At 41.7% G+C, this 21,236-nt stretch overlaps 1 protein-coding gene across 5 annotated transcripts in view; it reads left to right on the top strand.

Moving 5' to 3' along the window:
• Window positions 1-21,236, top strand: part of MYO9A (myosin IXA) — a 517,771-nt gene that overhangs the window by 176,460 nt on the left and 320,075 nt on the right. For all 5 annotated transcript variants that reach the window (XM_033919771.1, XM_033919772.1, XM_033919768.1 and 2 more), the window contains 2 exons: window positions 6,452-6,549; window positions 19,982-20,108. In XM_033919771.1, coding sequence (XP_033775662.1) covers window positions 6,452-6,549; window positions 19,982-20,108 — 225 coding nt within the window. The remainder of the gene's footprint in view (window positions 1-6,451; window positions 6,550-19,981; window positions 20,109-21,236) is intronic.

The following is a 21,236-nucleotide window of genomic DNA, read 5'->3' as shown; positions in this document are numbered from 1 at the left end:
TTCCGGCTAACGAAGCTTCTACGGATACAACCCAGCATTTGTCTGGCCTTGGATGAAGCTTTCTCCACCTGATTGGCAGTTTTCATGTCTTCACTGATGATCACCCCTAAATCTCGTTCTGCCACAGTCCTAGCCAAGGTCTCCCCATTCAGTGTGTACGTTCTATGGGTCATTGTTGCCTAGGTGCATGATCTTGCATTTATTTGCATTGAAGTCCAGCTGCGCAATACCAACAAATAGTTTCTACTTTGAAACACACTAGACAATATATAGCAAGGCCAGCCTATGATGCTTTTAAAATGTCATCTAGAGCATCGGCCATATCTGTGGCTATGAGACACCTGGCTTGGCTAAATCTCTAATATGGAAGTTAATCTTCAGGATCAGTTATTTAATATTCTTTGTTTGGGAGATGAGCTGTTTGGGGATTCCATTGAAGCAGCTACACAATAGTTAACACTGCATTAAACCATTTGAGATTCTTTGGTCAAATCAAAGACAAAGCCTTCCACTTCGAGGGAGTCGACCAAGCCAGAAACAGCAATTTTCTGAGAATCCTCAATCAGCTTCTCAAAAGCCTACTTTTTGACGTGTTTCTCGAGAGCATAGCCGCTGTTCCTCTATCTCAGCCTCTTCCTGAACCAATCGGAGGTCATCTGCAAATTTATTACCAACATTGGACCCTGATCACAACGAATTCCTGGGTTCTCAAAGTAATCAAGGATGATTACTCTCTTCATTTTCTTACCATACCTCCAAATCATCCTCCAAGAGAGTCTTCTTCCAGTCCTCAGCAGAAGTCCCTTCTTCTGCGAGAAGAAGAAGCTCTGCTTCAACTAAATGCTATAGAGGTAATACCCCCTTCCCAGAAGAATCAGGGCTTTTATTCAAGGTATTTTCTTGCTCCGATGAAGACGGGAGGTTTATGACCAATCCTCGACTTCTGACACCTCAGCAAGTTCCTAGTAAAAGAAAAGTTTTGCCTCTAGGAACTCTGTATCCCCTGTTAGAGCAAAATGATTGGCTTATATTCACATACCAATTCATCCAGCTCACAGATAATTTCTGTGATTTCGAATTGCCCATCAGCATTATCAATACAAGGTTTTACCCTTTGACCTAGCCTCTTCACCAAGGGTGTTTACCAAGTGCCTGGTAGTTGTCACAGCAGCGTTAAGAGTTCAAGGGTTTCAAGTTTTCCTCTATCTCGACGATTGGCTCATAAAAGACATTTCTTCCCAAGGAGTGCGCTTGTCAACTTAATCAACAATTCTGTTTCTCCAACAATTAGGGTTCGAGATCAATTTTCCCAAATCTCAACTCCAACCTTCTCAAACTCTACAGTTCATAGGAGTCCTAATTAACACCATACAACTTGGGGCATTTTTACCACAGCAAAGACAGGATGACCTCATTCAACTTTGTAGTTCAAGTCTCTCATCTTCCATTCATCTCAGCCAGACAGATGATGAGACTGTTAGGTTGCATGGCTTCTACAGTCCATGTTACCCCCTTTGCCAGACTTCTTCTCAGGGCATTTCAGTGGTATCTAGCATTTCAGTGGTTTCAGGCTCTTGATCCATTTTTACAGAAGCTTACTGTCACATCATCACTGCATCAGTCTCTTCAGTGGTGGATGAATTCCTCAAATCTTTCCAAAGGTCTGTTCTTCATGTTCCCTCTTTAAAAATCATCAGTACCCATAGGGCTACCTCGTTTGCCGTTACTGCTTCTACAGTCTGGAATTCCCTCCACATAAGGGCAGAAAGTAATCTAGAAAAATTCAAAGAAAATTTAAATTGCTTTCTTTTTAAAGACGCTTACGAAAGCTGATCTGGTCCGCTTAGCATTCTGTTCTATTTAAACTCTGATCTCTCCCCATCCCCTCAGCTCTTACCTTTAATGTGTTCTTTTCTCTAAATATTGTAGTTCTCCCCTCTTTCCTTTTGTTTCATTGTACGTCATATCTGTTTGATTTGTTATATAGACTGTTTTTATTTGCATTATTTTAGTTTGTCTCTTAATGGTTTCCCCCATTTTTAATGTAAAACGCTTAGAAGTTATGATTAGCGTTTTATCAAAAATTTTAATAAACTTAGAAACACCTCATCATCAAAAGGTTCTGACCACAGACTCGTCAATGTATACTTGGGGTGCTCACCTGGATGGACTGCAAAGGGACTTGAACAAATTGGGGGAATGGGCGGCGAGATGGCAGATGAAGTTCAACGTTGAGAAATGTAAAGTATTGCATGTTGGAAACAGAAACCCGAGGTACAATTATACGATGGGAGGGATATTATTGAATGAGAGCAACCAAGAAAGGGACTTGGGGGTAATGGTGGACATGACAATGAAGCCGACAGCACAGTGCACAACAGCCGCTAAGAAAGCAAATAGAATGCTAGGCATAATCAAGAAGGGTATTACAACAAGGACAAAAGAAGTTATCCTGCCATTGTATCGGGCGATGGTGCGCCCACATCTGGAATACTGCGTCCAATATTGGTTTCCGTACCTTAGGAAGGATATGACGTTACTCGAGAGGGTTCAGAGGAGAGCGACACGCTTGATAAAAGGGATGGAAAACCTCTCATACGCTGAGAGATTGGAGAAACTGGGTCTCTTTTCCCTGGAGAAGAGGAGACTTAGAGGGGATATGATAGAGACTTATAAGATCATGAAGGGCATAGAGAGAGTAGAGAAGGACAGATTCTTCAAACTTTCGAAAAATAAAAGAACAAGAGGACACTTGGAAAAGTTGAAAGGGGACAGATTTAAAACGAATGCTAGGAAGTTCTTCTTTACCCAACGAGTGGTGGACACCTGGAATGTGCTTCCAGAGGGCGTAATAGGGCAGAGTACAGTACAGGGGTTTAAGAAAGGATTGGACAATTTCCTGCTGGAAAAGGGGATAGAGGGGTATAAATAGAGGATTACTGCACAGGTCCTGGACCTGTTGGGCCGCCGCGTGAGCGGACTGCTGGGCATGATGGACCTCAGGTCTGACCCAGCAGAGGCATTGCTTATGTTCTTATGGACTCCAGACACAGGGTCTCTGGTCTGCACAGGTACAGAAGTTCCACATCAATCAATTTAAGCTCAGGGTGGTTCAGAATGCTTGTTGCTTTTTATTGAATTTTGGGGTCAATTCCTTTAGTTTTTTGCTTGAAGATATTTCAACACAGCATTTCCAATCACGTACTCCTTGTTCACACAGACAATCAGATTGCCATGTATTACATAAACAAACAAGGAGGCAAGGGTTCTCTGACTCTCTGTCAGGAGGCCCAGAAGATTTGGAACTGGGCAATTGCTCGAAACATATTCCTAAAAGCAGTCTATGTTCAAGGAGCACAAAATACTCTGGCCGAAAAACTCAGCAGATTTCTTCAGTCACACAAGTGGACGCTTCACTCCAGGGTTGTACATCAGATTTTTTCTCAGTGGGGGACTTCGCAGATAGACCTATTTGCATTCCCCATCAATCACAAATTGCCTCAGTTTTGTTCCAGGCAATACTCGCCTCATCAGATGGAGGCAGATGCTTTTCTCCTCAATTGGCTGGACAAGTTCATCTATGTATTTCCTCCAGTTCCTCTTATTCTCAAGATGCTGGTTAAGCTCAAACAACAGTCAACCACTATGATCCTAATAGCTCCTTGGTGGCCCAGAAAACCGTGGTTCTCCCTTCTACTTCAACTGAACATCAGAGATCCGATAACTCTGCAGATTTTTCCATCTGGTCTCACTCAGAGTCAAGGGTCTCTCTTGCATCCCAACCTACAGTTCCTACACCTGACAGCTTGGTACCTTTTGTCATGACCTCAACAATTAATAATCTTTCTGATCCTGTCAGAGCCTTTTGGATGCATCCCGAAAGCCTTCCACACAACGTTATCAACAGAAGTGGACATGTTTTTCAGCGTGGTGTGGTCTTCATCATCAAGATTCTTCATCCTCCTCTGTTTTTTCAGTGTTGAAATATCTTCTGCATCTATCCAATTCAGATCTTAAATCCACTTTAGTCAGAGTTCATCTTAGTGCTATCAGTGCTTTTCATGTTGAAGTTGATAATAAATGTCTGGCTGCACATCCTCTTAGCTCCCGATTTATGAAAGGTATTTTCAACATCAAACCACCTCTCAAACCGCCTTTGGTAATTTGGAATCTTAATGTTGTTCTTTCAAGACTGATGAAGCCTCCATTTGAACCAATGTCATTGGCTCATCTTAAATTTCTCACTTGGAAAGTGGTATTTTTAATCTCCATCACTTCTGCACGATGACTAAGTGAGTTTTAAGCATTGGTGTCCGACACACCTTTTACAGTTTTTCACCATGATAAGATAGTTTTTCGCACTCATCCTAAATTCCTACCAAAAGTTGTATATGAGTCATCTGAATCAATCCATAGGGTTACCAGTTTTCTTCCCAAAATCTCATCCTGGCAAGACAGCTCTTCATACATTGGACTGCAAACGAGCCTTGGCTTATTATTTACAAAGGACTCGGTTTCACAGAAAGTCTCTTCAACTTTTCATCTCCTTTGACCCAAATAAGCTGGGCAACCCTGTCACCAAGAGAACCATTTCCACATGGCTTGCAGCTTGTATTTCTTTTTGCTATGCTCAGGCTGGGTTGTAACTCGGGGTTGTGTTACGGCACACAGAGTCCGAGCTATGGCAGCTTCAGTTGCATTCCTATGCTCCACTCCAATTGCTGAAATCTGCAAAGCAGCTACTTGGTCCTCAGTGCATACATTTACTTCTTACTATTGTCTGGAATCCTTTTCCAGATGTGATGCTTACTTCGGCCAAGCAGTTTTAAAAAATTTATTCTCTTAATTTAGCCAACTCTCCCTCCATCCCATTGCAGTAAGCTAGGGAGTCCTATATGTGAGAATATGCTGCCTGCTTGTCCGAGGATAAAGCACAGTTATTTACCGTAACAGGTGTTACCAGGGACAGCAGGCAGATATTCTCACATCCTATCCACCTTCCCTGGTTGGCTTGCTTATGGAACTGAAGGGCATGAGCTGATTTTGGGCAGGAAGATACTTGAGCATGTGCGGTACGGGCAGTCGCAAAGTTTTTTTTTAATTTAGTGACAGTTCACTTGTCAAACTGTCTGTACCGGGCTCCATGGATGATGTCACCAATATGTGAAAATATCTGCCTGCTTTCCCGGGATAACACCTGTTACAGTAAGTAACTGTGCTATCTGGGTTGGCCAGTGTTGGAAACAGGATACTGGGCTTGATGGATCTTTGGTCTGTCCCAGTATGGCAATTCTTATGTTTTTTTATTCACCCATTTATTCTATTACAATGTTACCATGCTTACTAATTTATTTTAAATCAAATGGCTTGAGAAATATTGTCTTCTAATAGAAATTAATCATCTCCAATGAAACCATTATGCTGCATTATAATACTACCCAGAAATACTTAAACTAAAGAGAAATATTCTGCAGAAAATATATACGTAACGTACAAGAACATCCTGCAGAACTTCTCAATAGCCCGTAAACTGTTTTAAAATGCAAGAGAGAGAAGATATTTTGAATACTATTTGCATTATTTTCAAAGCATGAACTTGAAAAGTTAAATATCTGAAATCAAAAATAACCTAAACTGAAAGGCTGTGTACCCTAAGGTATTGTAAAATATCTTCACAAAATTTAAGGATGTGTCTGAAGATAATTCTCTTTACAGTAAATCACTTAAGACCTTTTCATTTCATAATGTGGGATGCTTTGTGTAGGCTAAGCATAGCAAATGTTTCTTAGGCAGAGTTCCAGGAATCACTTGTTCTAATGCTGTGGATTGAGAGTGGACTGGAAGTGATAAGAAAGTGCCTCATCTCCTTTGGAAGGTTAAGACTACATATTCCCTTTTTTTTTTTTTGGTAATAAATTTTACAGCCAGAAATCTTGTTACAGCTGCTACATACTCTGTCCTTTATTTACCCAGTTCAGCTGAAACTCATGCAGTATGAGCTTCCTTCTTTCCCTTTTCACACATTGCAACCCAAAACTTGTACCAACAACTCTCACCACCACTCTTACTCAGTGCTACCCAAATCTCCTCTCATCTTTTACTGAGTACCAGCCAAACCTTTGTAGAGTCTGCCTTATTTACCCTTCATTTCTTATTATATCTCAGATTCTTAGCTATCTTCTTCCACCTGTGTGTTCACTCATTATAGACTGTACTGCATCAACACTCTTTACCAAAGTGCAGCTTGGATCACTTGTTAAGTATTCATTCACCTAATTCACATCTTTTTGTGATGAATGGTATATAATCATGCAATGACAAATATAAATCTATATGGTTGATTTTCTTCTGTGTGGAGTTTGTTTTTGATTTTCCTTCCTGATTTTAGTTTTGTTCTCTTTCCTTGTCCTATGCTGTAATACTAATGTTGTTTAATTTTTCTATTACATAGGACTGCTTTAGTGTGGAGGGGGAGGATCTAAAGCATGATTTTGAACGCTTGCAGCTGGCTATGGAGATGGTGGGGTTCTTCCCGAAGACCCGAAGACAGTAAGTTTGTCTATGACTTACAACAGGCCAAAGATGCAGCAAAAATTAAATGATACACAGAGTGAACTAAAGCACCAACATTTGTCTGTTCTTCAGAGTTTTTATTTGAATTAGATATACCTGTATTTAAACTGATGAATTGCCTCTCTGCATGTATTTAGCTCCCAAACAGATTAATGCGTTTGTTTGTGTAGCCAGTTTCTTGAGGAGATTTGGTGTGTTGTGAGAAGCAGGGATAGAGTATAACTATTACGTAACATATTTGGAAGAGATACATGTATGTTGATATGTGGTTGGTGTCTAGAGAAGGCAGAGAGCTTTATTTACATGAAACCAATTTCTGACTGCACCAGACACCTAATCTGCCCTCCAGACACTGACTTCACACAAATAACCAAGTCTCTTCCTTCTAGAAACCAGTTTCTCTCTGACATTTAGGGGTTCATTTTCAAAGCACTTAGACACACAAAGTATCATAGTAATCTGTGGCATTTGATATGTCTTAAGTCAGGGATCTCAAAGTCCTTCCTTGAGGGCCGCAATCCAGTCGGGTTTTCAGGATTTCCCTAATGAATATGCATGAGATCTATTTGCATGCACTGCTTTCAATGCATCTTCATTGGGGAAATCCTGAAAACCCGACTGGATTGTGGCCCTCAAGGAGGGACTTTGAGATCCCTATCTTAAGTGCTTTGAAAATAAGCACCATAGTCTATCCTTTTTGAAAGCCAGCTGCATGTTATTTAGACCCTCCCTTCTAGATACACCCATTAGAACAACTGTTCTGTCTCTTGTATGTTGGAATTTTTATGACACATTAATATTTCCAGTGCAATAGGTGAGATATTCTAGACAAGTGGGTTGTGTCCCAATGGCTGAATGCCATATGCAGAAGGAATCCACTCCGGACTTTTTCTGTGACTCTGCACTACTTCACTGTGCTCTCTGGCTCCACCTGCTTTGGGCATAAAGGCTGCTTTAGCGGCATCCTTTGCCACATGCGCCTGTCTGTCTTGGATGTGCACCCTGGAGAGTGAGGCTGTGGATCATCCTCCTCAACTCCTTTTGGCTGAGGGTGATTATGTTACTGACGCTTTATATGATCTTAGGTGGGTTCTGGCTAAAGTATCGGCATACTCCATTTCTGCTCACATGGTTCTCTGGATCAGATAATGGGCTGGTGATTCCACTTCCAAGGCTACTTTATATACCGGGTCTTCAACCACAGGAAGCTCGACGCGGTTAACAATAAGTTAAAAAATATGCTAAAATACAAAAGGGATTAATTTTAAAAGTGTTTAGCAAATAGAAAAGTTTTTAAATATTTATGAAAAGATTAGAAAGAGCAGGGACACCTCAAAATTAAAGGAAGTTCGTTCCATAATTGGGGGAATTTAAAAGCCAGAGAAAGGCTGAAATTCTTGACTCCTTTAATTCCTTTCCTAGAAGGGAGGGAAAGTTTAAATCATTGAGTGCCTCTCGTATATGAAAATCTATAGATATTCCATAGAAGAGGAACAAGCGGAATGAAAATACCATATAAAATTTTAAAAATAATACATAGTTTTGCTAAAACAATTAAAGTGAAGTGGATAAATATAGATAATTACTCTATGCCCAAAACTGCTTCACTCAATCCACTGAGAGTAATGCCTTTAACGGAAGAAAAAGCCTCAGGTTTGTCTAGGCAGGGCATAAATGCTCAAGCCTCCTCTACCCACATCATTGGCAGAAAAAACTTCCATAAAGACTCTACTCTTGCCGCTAAGCTGGTTTTAAATTGGGACAAAAATCGCTTGAATAGCAATGTTGCCAAATGTGTAGAAATGTAAACGTGGCGTCTCTCAAAAGCCAACATTTAACGGTCCACTACCGCTTCTTCAGGGCTTCCTGACACCCCACTTCTTCACACAACTCTGTAAAAAATAAAATATAACTCTCTTTCATATCCTTAGCAAGTTCCCTCTAATGTACAAGGGGAAAATCAAGGAAGTACTCACTGTGCTGCTTGCTTATGCGATCTCATCAGCGTCCTGCATGTCAGGTGGCACTCAGGAACTTTAAAACGAGTTGCACCAATAACTCTCCTCCACGTCACTACACTGGAGGGAGTTTGGACTGTCCTCATTGGATGGCTCACCATGTCAAGCAGGACTGCATTTTGTGAAAATTGGATGTCCAAAGAGTTCTCTTATGTTATCTGGAGATCACTAATGAGTTTCACCTCTCTGACGATATTTTTGTGCTAACTCATTCTTCTAAGCGGGGTGCTGCTGCTTCCAAGGCCACTATTTCCAGGTGGATATAAGGCCATTTTGTCAGCCTACATTTTTTGCGGTAAACAGTCTCATGTGTCTGTTAAGGTACATTCTACCAGAAGCATGGCCTCATGGGCCGAGGCTAAAGTGATCTCCCCTGAGGAGACCTGTAGGGCAGCTACTTGGTCCACTCTGCACACGTTTGCCAAATTCTACAGAGTGGATGTGGCGGCGAGACGGGACTCTGCCTTTGGGTCCTAAGTGGTGAATCTGAGATTTTTTCCTCTATTTAAGCTTTATTTTTATAGTATTAACTTGTGGTGGTACTTGGTTTTTGATTGTTAATACACATCTTTCACCATTCGTTTTGATTGAAGAACTTCCTTACGTTTGTACGGAATCGATCCCCTTTTAACTTTAGAGAGTGCCCTCTCGTTCTCTCTACCTTGGAGAGGGTGAACAACCTGTCTCTATCTACTAAGTCTATTCCCTTCATTATCTTGAATGTTTCTATCATGCTCCCTCTCAGTCTTCTCTTTTCAAGGGATAAGAGGCCCAGTTTCTCTAATCTCTCACTCTACGGCAACTCCTCTAGCCCCTTAACCATTTTAGTCGCTCTTCTCTGGACCCTTTCAAGTAATACCATGTCCTTCTTCATGTACAGCGACCAATGCTGGACGCAGTATTCCAGGTGAGGGCATACCATGGCCCAGTACAGCGGCATGATAACCTTCTCCGATCTGTGCGTGATCCCCTTCTGAATCATTCCCAGCATTCTGTTTATCCTTTTCGCCACCGCACATTGCGCAGACGGCTTCATTGATTTGTCGACCAGTACTCCCCAAAACTATGTAAAACTTTCAGAAATGTTGTTAGGACTATGTTGAAATGTAGAAAACAGTAACTACCAAGTTGTAGCTTCTCTCTTTTAAAGCCCTTAAGCGTTGAGTGGATTCTAAATAAATTATTCACTATGAGTTACAGTACTGATTTCCCAGAAACAGTACTCCTAACCCTAATGTCACCTGTGGGTGGGGATTGAGGTGCCTGGACCAATAAGGCCCTAAGGCCTGCCATTCTGAGGATGGCGGGCCCGCTGGACAGATGGGCTTCGGACTCGTCCGTCCTCCAACTGTTTTTAAGGTAAAGGGGAGTGCAGTCGTGGGTTCGGTGGGGGGGTGTCGTGGGGTTGGTAGGTGGGTGGGGAGTTTGGCGGGATGATCGGGGGCTCTGGGGGGGTGATCATGGGTGTGTGTGCGACGACGTCAGGAGGGCCTAGGATCCCTCCTGCCCGTATCTTAGTGGGGTTGGGGGGTAGGGGGTTTCATCGGGGCAGGAGGGCATGGGCTTCCTCCTGCCCTGATCGTGTCAGGCAGGTGGGTTTTGGCAGGGGTCGCTGGGGCAGGAGGGCTTGAGCTCCCTCCTGCCCGATCCGATCGGGGTGGGGGGAGATGCTGCGATCCTCACCCCGAAGTGCTTCGATTCGGGGGGGGGGGCAGTCACCTTTGCAGCAGGAGAGATGAGCTATCTCTCCTGCTGCGATGGTTGCGGTGGGGGGTGGGCAGGTTGCCGGGGCCGCTGAGCTCATTGCGGCAGCCGCAATCAGCTCAGCGGCCCCTTTTTCAGCACTTATACCTGTTTTGACTTGGTCTAACTCAAAACGTATAAGTGCCGACTAGGCAACCTGCCTAATCTTTTGGTTATACCCGCTGTACACCTATGTCTAGGTCAGGCCGCCTCCTGCCCACCTCTCGCTCTTTCCCCTCTACTAAAAATGCCTCTTTTTGCTCTATATGTTTAGAGGCAGGGGAAAGGCCTAAGCTGGTTTTAGATACATCTAAAATTGGCTTTGGTTATGGGTACTTGGACAATCAGGCTTTTTGATCGTCCAAGTACCCTAAAATTTAGACCACTTTTTGGACTTTGTATTATTTTAATTTTTTTTATTATGAGCCCCGTACTGTATATTACTGTAAAGCAATTAATAAACAGCACAGTAGACTCCAAATGAATGCATGAATGAATGCAATAAGATTCACAAGAATATGGGATATTTAATTCACTATATAAATCCTCTGGTGCCACAATACTAATTGAGTTTACAAATCCAAGAACATCCTTTGTTTTAAAGATAGGATCTAAGTTGTCACTTCTACTGTGCAGTGTCAAATGTTCCACAATTTGTACTTTGAAATCAGTAGGGCATTGTTAAACTGAAACTGAATGTTCAACAGGTGACGCATTGAATGTTTTCTTTTTATAGGAAAATTCTGGGTTTAAGTAATCAAAGGGCTTATCTGGTTAATAGGTCCTGCTAATCAAATAAATGCCAGTGAGCTCAATATTCAGTGGTACTACCTGGATAGTACCACTGAATATTTCCTCTGACCACTGCAGCACTATCTGGATTGTTTTGGGGTAGTCTGATGGCAGGCAGAGGCACAGGTTATCTGGTTACTGGGGATATTCAGTCCACTAACCAGATTACTATAAGACAGCAAAAAGCCTGTTCTAAATCTAATTAGCTATTTGGTTAGAAGCTTGAATATCCCTGTGAACTGGATAGCACTGAAACTGGATATTCCGTTTGAGCCAGTATTCAAATATGGTGCCAAACATCTGGTTTCATTTTAATCATGAGTGAATATAAAGAGCAATAGGGCAGCTCAATAGACTCGAGGGAAATTTTTATTAAAAGTCAAACAATATAAAGGTGGTTTTAAATGTGTACAACCAGTCTTCAAAGCAATTATTAAATTAGCCCAACATGTTTCGGTGTCACAGCACAGGTATTAGGAAATGTAAAACTTTTTAAAATGTATGAAAACAAATTTTTTTTTAACAAAACTACAAAAATAGAGACAAAGGAAAAACCAGAACATAGCTCATTTACATTTGCAGAACCCCCAGCCTCCCTCCCTTCCCCCCACACTCACGGGATTCCCAATGTCACTGATGAAGCGCAAAAGCAGGAAAGATATAAGTCCATCAACAATTCAGGATCCGGCTTCTCGCCACTGAAGTCAAAGTGCTCCAAAAGAGTTCCCAGATTGATTGGAATCAGAGTCCAGATAGAATATCAAAGTCAGTAATGTTTCTGCGCTCCCAGGAGAGGATAGTGAGCATCTGGCTTCTCCAGTATTGAAGAGTCAGTACAGTAGGATCCAGCCAAGTCATCAGAATGCACTTGAGTGAGGCCAGCAAGGACCAATGAAAAAAGGCACCTAGTCCCTTCCTCTTAGGGAAAGAAGGGAGGATACCAAACAAAAACACAGGGTTCAAGCGAATAGTAACTTTCCAAAGAGATTGTACATAACTAATCAGCTGTTCCGAAAAGACAACCAGGGATGAACAGAACCAAAACATATGACCCACGTTTGCATCTAAAAAGCTACACCTGGGGCATATTGTATCCAATCTGAGCTTCATAGCATAGGCTCTTTTGGGAGAGACATAGAGATGAAGCAACTGCATTTCTCAATAAGTCATATAACTTTGAAGACCCTTCAAACACCTGAGAGCTGTATACAAAACATTTTATGGTAAATCCTGGCCCAATTCCTGGGACCAGAGAACCTGTAATTTCTGGTAGTCTATAGAGGGGGTTTCAGCCTTCTAAAATCTATGATGAAACTGCAGGAGCACTTTTAATTGAGAGCAAAGTGTAAAAGCAGTGGAGAGAAGCTCTTGCCAACCCTCAATAAGATCTAAGTTGCAAATAGACAAAATGGTCCCTCTGAGGGAGGCCAAATTCCCGGCGGAGATCTGCAAAAGGCTGGGCCTGCCCCTCATCAGTCACCAGCTGTGAGAGAAATTTAATACCCTTACTGTGCCAAGTACTAGATGTCACAGACTCCACACCCGGCAAATAATGCCCATTAAATCTAATAGGTGACAGAGGTGACACCCTAAAAGCCTACAAACCCATTTCCAAACTCTATGAAGGGGGGAAATATAACACATAGTGGTGTACAACTGAAGGAACACTATGTAAATACCCACTGAAGTATTCTTTAATGAATAGAGAAAGTTCCAAGGAGGTATTAGAAAACGTAGAAGTACCCCTAAACAAATCATTAATGTGATGCATGCTACATTCCACTGTCAAGTTGACGCAAGTACAATAAACCCAATCCCCCTTTATATACCGGTTTAGCTGTTATACTATAAGGCAATCTAGGCCACTGCCCTTCCACAAGAATTTTTGTATAAGCTGCACAAGTTTCCTCTCTTCAGAAGTATGAAGATAAATAAGCAAAACTTGAAAAACATATAACCAACAAGGGACTGTTAGCATGTTATAAAGGCTGATTCGCCGGCTTCAAAGAGATGGGATAATCTTGCCATAGATGCAATTTAACTTTAGTTGATTGTACCTAGGGGTTGACATTAGACACATATAAGGACAGATCCAAGAGTATAGTAACTCCCAAGTACCGTAAAGAGGCAGGAGCCCACTGTAGGGGAAGACTCCAGCCAGGTGGTCTGAACTATGGGCATCGTTGGCATCGCCTTGGATTTGGATAAGTTCAAGGATAAACCTGAGTAGAAACCATGTTCTGCGACCAAATCCAGGGCTATTGGTAAAGAAGTGCATGTGTTAAAATAAGAAACAAATCATCTGCAAATGCAAGAGTCTTCAATTCAATGTCTGCAACTCAGAGCCCCCGGACTTCCTCAAACTGCCACAAAGTACACAACAACGGTTCCAACGTAAGAATAAACAATAAGAGGGAAAGGGGAAATTACTGGCATGTCCCCTTCTCAAAGGCAAAAGAGTCAGTGGATATTCCATTAACAAGCAGGGAGGCCCTAGGGTTAGAGTACAAGGCCCGCATTGTCTCCAAAAACCATCCATAAATGCCAACATGTACTAGTGTGGCAAAAAGAAAAGGTCAACCAACATTATCAAATGCTTTAGAAGCATCTAAACTAGTGAACAGAGCAGGAATTTGTTGGTGCTGACAGCCAAGGAAAGGACAACCTTCCGCACATTGCAAGCAGACTGCTAATCTCTGACAAAGGCTACTTCATCATCACCAACCTGCCCCGGCATAAACTGTGATAAACGCATGACTAAAATAAGAGACAATAATTTGAGATCAACATTTATGAACAAAATCAGGTGATATGAGTCAGGAAGGTCAGCTGGATTCTCAGGTTTGGGGATCAAAGTAATCAGAGCTTCGTTAGAAAATCTAGGGAACGTACCTCGTGCAATGGCAGAATAATAAGATAAGAGGGGGCCATATAACTGAACCTGCAAATTTCTATAAAAGTCACCCGAAAACCCATCCGGGCCAGGGGTCTTATGACCCCTACTTTTCTGTATAGCGGAAAATAGTTCCTTAGCTTGTATTGTGGAATTAAGCAATAACACGGATTCAGGAGAAAGCTGAGGCAAACCGGAAGAAGTCAAATAATCATTCATCATGTCAGCAGATGGTAAAACATTTGCTTTATTTATACACTCAAAAAAAGGCTTGAAAGCATTTAGCAACATCCTCAGCCTTTGTCACCTGCTCTTGAGACTTAACTCTACCACGATCCCTCTTTGTCTCGCACTTATAGAATCGGTGGATTTGTACAAAAATCTGTCCATAGACACCAGGAATTTTTAGCAAGAACAATAGAGAAAATTACTGTAGAAAAAGGTGCACTATTAGTTCAGATATCGCTGGAGGGCCACGAGCAGCTCCAAAGCACCTTTGCCTCTGTTCACATCACGTGATCTCTCTTTTTTTTTTTAAATGTATATCTTCTCATAAAGCTAAACCCTTAAATGTAGTAAAAAGCAGCTTTCCAGAGATCTGGTGTTAAGTAAGTATGCCTAAATGTATGAATATTGATGCTGACTTAAGCTAGTATTTTATATCAGCAATTATGTATTTAAGTGCCATTCCTTAACATCCTGTATGATTTGGTTGTATCTCCTTCCTACCAGTAGATAGAGACACATAGAGAAACTGACTTTTCCAAGTGACATTACCTGTATTAGAGCTGGTGCTCTGTGGAAACCTCCAAAATTTTCTCTGCCTTGGTAGGTTGTATAAGCTAGCACACCTGATCCCTGACTTAGCTTCCAGCTGGTGCAGGCTAAGGCTGCACCACTTGGTAGAGATTAATCGCCTTACTCCCAGTTTTACAGTTCTTGGTCTGGACATGATAAAGCACAGAGCTCAGCTCCACAATCCCCAGTTATTGCACATGGGCAATAAAATGGTGAAGCACTTGGCTCAGTCCTGATAGGGCCCTTGCCACAGGATTTATAATGGAAGTCCAATAAGCAATAAATTGCAGTAGTCAAAATGTAGAATAACAAAACTCTGCAGAATTGTGTGAAAATTCTCGAAAGAGAATAAGTACCACATACTGTGAAGTGTAACAGCTTTAAAAATGTTTTTTTAATTATCTCGGAAAGATAGAAAGGAATCATTCGAAACATCTAGGTACTGAATTTCAGAAAGAATCAGTGTTGGACATTCATCCAGCAAAACACTAGGGGCCGGATGCTCTAAAATCACCATTAAAATCCTGTGGGTTGCTATAGTGCTGTTAAATGGTCCGATTTGAAAATAGCGATCGATGTTGAAACAATTTCGAATTTAAATTAGTTTCACGGAAGTCCACTTTAATCCCATCCAATCTGTCATTGGAGAAAGCGACTGGCACATGCGCAGAGCCAGTAGGGTTAGCCCCAAACAGCTGAGTGTCAGGGGAAGCCCTGAAGCAGCCTCCTGCTGCTCGGCTGTTCAGGGCAGGAAGAGTAGGTTGTTTTCTTTTTAAATGGAGTGACCTTAGGTATATGAACCAATCTTGAGTCCTAGGCCACTCCCAGTGCACCCCAGAATGCACTGGAAAGGGGCCTATGGGAGAGACCATAATCAGGGACTTAGGACCCCTCCCACTGCATCCCAGGATCCACTGGGAAGGGGAAGACCCACTATTTTGATGAGGCGGGCCTGCCAGCAGGAGAGAGTGGTCATCTCTCCTGCTGATCTTCAATTTAGAGGTACGGGCAGGGGTTTGGGAGTGGTTGGGGGTTCACAGGGGTGAGGGACCCAGTGGCAGGAGGGCGTGGTCATCCCTCCTGCTGATCTTCAATTTAAAGATGGCGGGGTCAGGGTATATTTTTTGGGGGGGTCCAGGTGGATGAGGCAGAAGGTAGTGGGCTTTCCTCCTGCCAATTTTTTTTTTTTTTATAACATTGGGGGGGGGGGGTGTAGTTGGAGGGGGCATAACTTTTTTATTTACATTTTTAAAGGGGACAGATATTGTACATGTATAACACATGCACAACATCCATGTCCATTAAAAAAAAAAACTGCTGTTGTTTGGCGCTTTTTTTTTTTTTTTTAAACTACTGGCAACTCCAGACCTGTTGGAAATTTTGAAGCATTAAAAACTGGTGCTTCATTTTGTGCATTATCTGGGCATTGATTGGAATGCTCATTTTAGTATTGATGAACTCATTATAATCCATTTACATACATTATAAACCATTTACATACAATTATCGGGAGCTGCTACAAACCACAGAAGAGACTGTGATTAGCCATTTTGGGCATTGATAGCTGAAGTACTTCGACGCTAAACAGGTTAAAGCTGGTTTAGCATCGATTTTTAAAGGTACGGTGAGTTTTGAGCATATGAACCTGGAATAATAACAGTCATATTTACTTTGTGATAGAAAAAGAACCTGAGTTTTAGCAATGTTATGCTGAAACCTATTAGCAGCTTTCCAGTGTTGAATCAGCCTAATAGAGCATTCTAAGTGTGTTAAAAAATCCTCAACAATTGTGTCAACTGAGAAAAAGATTTGGAAATAATTGGCATAAACTTATAATTTAAACTTTTATGAGAAACAAATTTGCAAATTATTGTCTCATATAAGTTAAAAAGCATGGATCCCAATGGAACTCCTGAGTCAGTTGGAGTCCAAGATGAAACATCAGCACTAGTTCTAATCTGACAAAAAAGATTTAAACCAGATAAAGCATTGCCAACAATCCCAAAACTCTCAAGTCAATCAATTTAAAATCTTGTGCTTAATAGTACTGAAGGCAGCACATTTATTGAGAATTACCACAAAATTTTGTAGTCCGTGGTCAAAACCAAACTTTACTGTATCTACAAGGTATTAATATAGAAATAAATTTTTCCAGAGATGGGGAAACAGTAAAATTAGAGGACATGCATTAAGGTTGCAAGGTGGTAGAATTAGGAATAAAGCCAGGAAATTATTTTTTCTTGGAGAGGATGGTCAATTTATTGTAGTTCAACCTTTTCCTGTCTTGTCTCCCATACGTCTGTTTATTGTTTATGTTGGTTGTATCTAAGTCAGTCTTAAAGATTAAATGTACTCTCTGTTTTTAATGTACTTCGCCTAGAAACTGTGATAGGCGATTAATCAAAATTTTAATAAACTTGAAACTTGAATGCCCTTCTGAAGGAGGTAGTGTAGACAAAAACAATGATAGAATTCAAAAAGGTGTGGGATGAACAGAGAGGATCTCTAATTAGAAAATGGATGCTATAAAAATCAAAACCTAAATGACTGCTTAATGTTGCATAATGATTAGATGGTGGCTTTATGAGGAAACTAATGTCAGTGCCAGCCAGACTTGTTCATTCTGTGTCCTATTTATGACAGGAGAGTTGGGTAGATTGAAGAGGGATTTGATGGCTACTCCAGTAGTTGGAACTTGAGGACAGTGCCAGGCAGACTTCTATGATCTTGTCCTGTATATTGCAAGACAGTTTGGGTTGGGCTGAAAAGTGCTTCAATAGCAACTCCAAAAGTTGGAACGTGAGGAAGTACTGGGCAGACTGCTTTGGTCTGTGTTAGAGAATGACAAGGGGACCAATTTTTCCTCGTCCCCGTGGGAACTCATTTTCCTGTCTTGGCAAGTTCTTTTCCTGTCCCTGCCCCATTTCTGAAAGCTCTGGCCTCATCTGCACAAGCCTCAAACACTTTAAAATCATAAGTGTTTGCGGCTTGTGTATTTAAAGCAGAGCTTACAAGAATGAGACAGGGACAGCAACAAAACTCGCAGGAACGGGATGGGGAAATTGAGATCCTGTGGGAACAGGGATAAATTTGTCCCTGTGTCATTCTCTAGTCTGTGTCTTAGAATTGACAAAGAAAGTTCATGATCAAGTATTTTATTCCACATTCATTGTTGATTTAATCATGAATTGGGTGTGATTGTATGTGATGATCTTAAGATGGCCAAAAATTTTGAAAAGGTGATGGTGAAAGCTAGAAGGATGTTAAGGTGCATAGGGAGAGATATGGCAAGTAGGAAAAAGGAGGTATTGATGGCCCTGTATAAAACTTTGGTGAGACCTCATTTAGAATATTGTGTACAATTCTGGAGGCTGCACCTTCAAAAAGACTCATATAAAAAGGATGGAGTCGGTTCAGAGGAAGGATACTAAAATGGTGCATGGTCTTCGTCATAAGGCGTATGGGGACAGACTTAAAAATCTCAATCTGTATACTTTGGAGAAAAGGCGGGAAAGAGGAGATATGATAGAGACGTTTAAATATCTATGTGATATAAATGTGCTTGAGTTGAGTATTTCATTTGAAAGGAAGCTCTGGAATGAGAGGGCATAGGATGAAGTTAAGAGGTGATAGGCTCAGGAGTAATCTAAGGAAATATTTTTTTACAGAAAGGGTGGTAGAAGCATGGAACAGTCTCACGGTACAGGTGGTGGAGACAACAGACTGTCTGATTTCAAGAAAGCCTGAGATAGGCACGTGGGATCTCTCCCCTCCCTCCCTCCCCTTACCTTCGTGGCCAAGTCAAAATGATCTACCAACAATAAAATTTTAAAAAACACAAAGCACACTGTATGCAGAGAAAATGTTAATTATCATTTATATTCCGTGGGTTTTCAAAGAGGTCAAAGCAGATGACTTTATGCAATGTCACCTCAGTAACAACTATACAAAAATAGACAAATATAACCCTCTCCCTTTTTACTAAACCGTGATAACGTTTTTTAGCGCAGGGATCTGCGCTGAATGTCCTACGCTGCTCTGGATGCTCATAGGCTCCCTGCGCTAAAAAACGCTATTGCGGTTTAGTAAAAGGGAGCCATAGTGCAAAATATAGACAGCAGATATAAATTCTCAAAATGGACACATTTTGATCACTAAATTGAAAATAAAATAATTTTTCCTACCTTTGTTTGGTAATTCCATCAGTCTCTGGTTGCACTTTATTCTTCTGACTGTGCATCCAATATTTCTTCCCTTCTTTCAGCCTCTTGTATGCTTCTTCTCCTTCAGACCTCATTCCCTCCCCAACTTTTTCTTTCTTTCTTTCACCCTGCCCCCTTCTTTCTCTCTCCATGCCCCCTTTTTGTATGTCTGTCTTTCTCTCTCTCTCTGTACCCCATTTCTTTCTTTCTTTGTCTGTCTTTCTCTCTCCATGCCCCCTTTCTGTCTGTCTCCCGTCTCCCTTCTTTCTTTCTGTCTCCCTGTTCCCCCCCTTTCTTTCTTTCTCCCTCCCTGCCCTCCCCCAAGCTGCCGGGGAATAGGCTGCCACTGCCGCCATCGGGGAGCAGGCCGCCGCCGAGTTCTGAGCTCTCCCTGCTTCCCTTCCCCGCGAGGCTGACCAACTCTCACCACCTGACGTCAAGTCTAACGTTGGAGAGGAAGTTCTGGGTCAGCCAGGCAGCGATTGGCTTGTCCAGAACGTCCTCTCCAATGTCAGAATTTACATCGGGAGGTGAGAGTTGGTCGGCCCCGCGGGGAAGGGGGAAGCAGGGAGAGCTCAGAACTCGGCGGCAGCCTGCTCCCTGATAGCGGTGGTGGCAGCCTGTTCCCCAATGGCGGTGGCTTGGGGGAGGGCAGTGAGAAGGGAAAGGAAGCAGGTTGGGCACCCCTACTCTAAATGAATCATGAGTCACACTCATGCAGCTCGCGAGCCACAGTTTGCCGACCACTGCTCTAAGGGATTACTTTTTTTGTAATATTGTAAAATGTAAGAAGAGCCCCTTCACCATGACTTAACAGCTGAAAATCTAGGATGGAATGGATCATATTCAAACTACAGAAAAACATTATGCTAATCTGCTCCAGGATTATATTATTATGGAAAATTAATGCTACTGTTGAGCAGCTGTTTCTCAGTTTTCTTAATATCTTTTTTCCCCCTTAGGATTTTCTCTCTCTTATCTGCAATTCTACATTTGGGCAATATCCGTTACAAAAAGAAAACATACCGGGATGACTCAATAGATATTTGTAACCCTGATGTATTACCAATTGTATCTGAGTTGTTGGAGGTAAGTATTTAAACATTTGCTTTGTTTTATTTTATTTAATTGTGGTTTTTATATGTTATATTTGCAGGTATTGTTTCTTCCAGTGGTATTAAAGTAACAGCCAAAGTTGCTTGCTGGTGGGTTTAGACTAGCAGCATTTCTCTCATTAATTTTCATTGCTATGTACTGGCAGGGAAAAATGTGTTGTCACTTCTGAAACAGCGCTGATGAAAGCATGGAGCGGGAGTGGGGGGTCCCAGTATCCCATTGCTGATGTTTAATAAGATACACTTTTCATTTCTTGCCTCAGCTCATATGTTACATTACTGCAGTTCATTACTATTTTAAGGAAAAATCTGAACTCTATTTTGGCTGCTGGCCATCCTTATGGGGTACGGATAAGACTATACTCTGATTGTCTACACACTCTTTTGGCTATTCCTCCCCTTGCTGACATTTATAATGATGGAGTAGCTCTTCATCAGTTCTTGAAAATTCACTTTACTGTTCTAAGCCTGGAAAATAATATTGCAGTACAAATAGCAAATATTAAGTAGCAAATAAGACTGGGTGATAATGCAACACACAGACAATGACAATAAACTCAAATGTGTGATAGGAGAGACAAAGCTGGGGACGTCTTTCAGAAGACCTAGCAAATAAGGATTAAAACAAGGTAACAGCTGATTTACAGCCCTTCTAGGACAATATAAGTTTTTCAAGATAACTGCATAGGTGAAAGTGATGAGAGTGACATAACGCTGGTAGAGTTAGCCAGGTTAAATCAAGATAGATTTTTAGGATAGCCTTTCAGGGGGATAAACTTGAAGGTGATTTACAGGATATCTTATAAACAGTGTTGTATAGTGTGACCTCTTTGGGTGTCATCAGTGGGAGCTGAGCGAGACTTTTCCCTGTTAAGCCAGAAGTTTATGAAGGAGGGGCCTAAAAATAAGGAGCATGTAAGCCCTGCTAGGCTGAAAGGGGTTGAAGCTAAAAGGTAGGGAAGACTTCACACAGCCCGGTTTGTTTCACTCTGGAAAGGTTTTCCCAAGGAGAGCTTACTTGTATTTCTGATACCTGCGGGGAGGGGCAAATAGGCTGCTATCCTTCTGTATTCTAGAACCTGGGAAGGAATTAGGAAGTCCT

This window comes from Geotrypetes seraphini, chromosome 14 (genome assembly GCF_902459505.1).
Source record: "Geotrypetes seraphini chromosome 14, aGeoSer1.1, whole genome shotgun sequence".
NCBI lineage: Eukaryota > Metazoa > Chordata > Amphibia > Gymnophiona > Dermophiidae > Geotrypetes > Geotrypetes seraphini.
This window is presented reverse-complemented; position numbering and strand designations above follow the sequence as displayed.